The sequence below is a fragment of the Myotis davidii genome, unplaced genomic scaffold (assembly GCF_000327345.1).
Source record: "Myotis davidii unplaced genomic scaffold, ASM32734v1 scaffold1622, whole genome shotgun sequence".
NCBI classification, from domain to species: domain Eukaryota; kingdom Metazoa; phylum Chordata; class Mammalia; order Chiroptera; family Vespertilionidae; genus Myotis; species Myotis davidii.
The window spans coordinates 161,731-165,853 of NW_006293535.1; the positions used below are offsets into that span (position 1 = coordinate 161,731).

General features: G+C 42.1%; 1 protein-coding gene across 1 annotated transcript in view; it reads right to left on the reverse strand.

Moving 5' to 3' along the window:
- Positions 1 to 241: 241 nt before the first annotated feature.
- RCN2 (reticulocalbin 2) overlaps positions 242 to 4,123 on the reverse strand; it is an 11,093-nt gene continuing 7,211 nt past the window's right edge. Inside the window, exons 3-5 of the mRNA XM_006767195.2 lie at positions 2,784 to 2,880; positions 1,830 to 1,969; positions 242 to 1,237 (exon numbers count right to left, since the gene is read on the reverse strand). Coding sequence (XP_006767258.1) covers positions 1,085 to 1,237; positions 1,830 to 1,969; positions 2,784 to 2,880 — 390 coding nt within the window. The 3' untranslated portion in view covers positions 242 to 1,084. The remainder of the gene's footprint in view (positions 1,238 to 1,829; positions 1,970 to 2,783; positions 2,881 to 4,123) is intronic.

The following is a 4,123-nucleotide window of genomic DNA, read 5'->3' on the forward strand; positions in this document are numbered from 1 at the left end:
TCCACTCTCCGTAAAAAATGGAAAAATATCCTCGGGTGAGGATTAACCACACACACACACACACACACACACAAAACTGATCATTTTGGTATAGAGAAATGTTTATCAAATATGATTTCAACTTAGTATAACTGAAATTGACCTCTACTGGTGATTTCAGCCTGTGTAATTCTTACAATTATTTCTAGCCCCAAACAGCACAGCCATATTTGCTACAATAGCAACTGAAATGTATCCAGTATACATTTAATTATGGTATTCTTTTATTTAAAAAAAAGATACAAGTATGGAACAAGAATAATTTAACAGAGTTCTGGAACACTCACTATCAAAATACAGGAATGGATAAGGTGGGATAGTGTGTAATAGAACAAAACCTACGTGAAATTCAAGGTTTACCAGGAAGATTAAAGAAAACTAACAAACATTGAAAAAGATAGGACACTTCATTTTTAATCAGTCAAAAGAGAAAAGAGTTCAAGACAATCTCAAGTTCCACACACCATAGAGCTATCGTTACACATTAAATATAATTACTATCTATAAGTATGCAAAAATATAAAGTTCTATTTCATACAATAAAACCCTTGATAGGAACCATTTAAAAATTAAGCAGAACTTCTCAACTTATGTGAGTCAAAATTCTTCTACACGTTCCTTTAAAGGTTTTTAAAACAAAATGCTAAATCTAAAAACAATGTACTCCCGTCAGTTCTCAAATTAATGCTACTTAAAGAAAGAAAAATGTATAGTTCGGCCACATACTCCTTCGGTATTGTCCAGGCATCCTGAAATGTTCCGTTTTTTCAAGTTTGGAACTGGAACTCAACATATCCCACAACACAGTTCGGAAGAGGAGGGAGCATATAGGAAAGGCTTTGTTGTCAGACGGCACAGTATTGTTTTCTCCACAACATTTCTGAAATAAAGGTCGGGGTTTTTTTCCCCTAAAAGGCCGTAATTATTATCATCTACAATAACACACATCTGACTGTGGTAAGACTTCAGAGTGGAAAACAACCTCTCCGATATTCTATCACAAAAGTAACACTGGTAACCGATTATAAAAGGAGCCAGTGCGTGATCACAGCTCGTCGTGATAGAAATATTCGTCGTGGAGCTGCCGGCCGTAATCGGTGGCCTCGCTGGTCAGAAACAAGTCCTGGTTCTCCAGGATCTCTGCCTCCGAGAGCTTCCGGTCGGTGTTCAGATCCAGTTCGTCGATGAGGTGAAGAGCCTTTAACACAAGACAATTCAACGGGTCAGGTGGAATACAAACTTTCAGCAAGATGTTCACATTTCAGTGGGGATTTGATTTTCCAGAACCATGCATACGTTTATTCATTCATTGCTTGCACCATATTTTTAAAGGGGCCTGTGAGCAATAACAGAATCACTGACCAAAATGATTATTGCTCCGTTGAGGTGCTCATTGTCTAAGTAAATGAAAACATTACGCATGTAACTGGATCTGTCTCCGGCTTCTCATTATCTCCTTTGTTAATTTCCACTGGGTTCTGCCTCCTTTCAACTCAAATCTGACTCAGGATATCTCAAAGGTAAGCAAAATGAACAGAACCCATTTTGAGCCCCTACAGGCAAATACAAAATTTATTATTCTAACTGTCCTATCAAATTACTACATGATGCAATTTTAATTTCCATGTCCCCTTGATGATCTAAAACAGGTCAAAAGATTTAAATTAAGAAACAGCAATGCATGGATCCTAAATAATTTAATTGCTTCTTTCTTAGGCTTAAAAATCTGAACTTCCTTTCCTATCAACAGTGAGAAGCCTGCAGGGGGACGTGCCCGCTGGAGCACTCACCTCCTCCTGGGCAACGCCCTGGTTGTTGGGCACCACCCAGGAGAGCAGCTCCTGAGGGCCAAGCCTGCCGTCCGCGTCTCTGTCGTAGTCGTTCAGGAACCTGTCTTTCTCAACTAGTATCCACTCTGGGTCTTCATTTGCTGCTTTAGATGAAAGGAAATCAACAACAAATACACACATAAGAATATCACATGTATATAACGAGAAGTTTGATATATCCCTAGAATAAAGGGAATGAATTTAAAGCCTACTACATAAAAAATGCCCAAAGATACACAAATACTTAACTAAAAAGTGCTAAAATAAATATAAACTATATAGTAATTTTCAAGTGACACACAGGTCTAAACAACTACGAGTTTTTAAATTGTTGCATATTCTCACAAACTAGTAATTTTATTAACTGCTATTTGTTATAACTAGTTTTCCCAAATTTGATCTGGGTAAAATTTTTGGTATGTCATGTGGCTATATAAAGCTTCTTACATGTTCTTAAAGAATAATGCTATGTGTAATTTCAAAGTGACATTCACAGTAAGGGATGCTTTTAAGCAACAATTCTGGAAAAATTTCAGAAAAAATATACAAACTCATCAAATTTCAAACAATTGTAAGTCACCTTCCACAGTCTACACCAGTATTCACAGTATTTATATTTATTTCTCTTTTAAGATCTACATCAAAAGATACAGGATTTTGTTTAAAAATATCCACCTTTACTTCCTCCCTCATTTGATTTGATAATCACATTCTATTTGTCACGAAAGGAAGACATGTGAGAATCTAGACGTGGTACTAAGTGAGCCAGACAGCATTCGGAGATGAGCTCCCAGCCCCTTCGTTTAGCTTGTCTCACTGGGCAGAGCGAGTATCAATCGGGCGAGGCCTTCTTGTTCCATGTCCTTTCCTTTTGGTTGCATTTGCCCCCTCCTTCCACACCCCTCAGCTACTTACCTGGGTCCCGCCTGTAGTCACCAAGAAATTCTTCCAAACTAACAAATCCATCACCATTTTTGTCATGTTCTTCTAAAGCCTCTTCAATGACAAACTCCTATCGTAGAAATAAATTAGTAACGTTTCCAGTGCTACCGCCATCGGGTCACTCCGACTACAGAGCTGCTTTAGGGACAATCACTAGGATGGTCTATGCTTGCCAACACTGGGATCAGGAGCAGGAATATGCCACCACAGAGGAAGCCCAGCGTCCTTAAGCTCTGTCGTTAGACTCCCCCTCGCCCGCTGAAGCCACCTCAGCACTGACCTCACATTTTCCGGCGTCTCTGTGCCCGTCTCTCTCCTACATCACTGCTGCTCTGAGGGAGGCCCACGTGCTGGTCGGTCACACATCTCGTGCTGCCTTCTGTCCAGCTCAGTCCATCCCCACCCATCTGTCCCTGGCACGTCCATCTCCCACTGCTGTACACGCTCAGAGCCGCGGCATCTCTGACTCTTCTCTCCCATCCTTATTTAGTCACAATGTTCTATTTACACCTGCTTCAAACTTTGATCATGTCTCTTTCATTTCACTGCCACCTTGAATTCCAGACCAAAACACCGAATGCCTACATTGTTTCATTGTTATCTGGTCACCCCCTTCTCAATCTTCCAATGTCCCTTCCTTCCCAGAGGAACAAGAGCCAGCACTAGCACCGTCTGCCCCGACAGGGCGAAGGAGCTCGTCTCACTGAATTCTGGCCTCAATCGAATGGTGCCCAGCACTGCTCTTCAACCAGGTCATGTACTTTGAGCCAAGTGAGGAGTCAAAAGCCTCCCGATGGCAAGAGAAGTGGTGCTAACGGTGCCGTCCAGCCGCTGGCTGTGGAGAAAGCGGCCTGCAGCTTGTGACAAGGCAGCCGCACCGGACCGTGACCTCAACAACAGCCACAGCTCCCTCCCTGACCTCTCGAGCAGACCACACAGCTGGAGACGGAGGCCAGGCCACAGGCCTCCGTGTAAAAGTGAGTCTACTTGGAAGTGATTTTTGTTCATCTCTGCTCTCCCACACGGTGGCATTTGCTCTCAAGAAGCTTGCCACGTCATAAGACCCAACCAACGTTTGCCGAGTTACACCCCGAGCGCAACAATGTTTGAAGAGTTGGTATTTCTTTCCAGTACTTCAGGGACGACAGGACTCTTTATGCCTCAAGTTGCAAAAACATCGTGGGATGTTAGCAGTTGTGCTGGTGCCCACCCCATGAAAACAGATCCTAACGCGGTACGTTTCCCAAGACTGAAGGTTTTTACTCTGGTTTTTAATATAGAAAAACCAGAGAAAAGTCTGAAAGCCAGGAAAG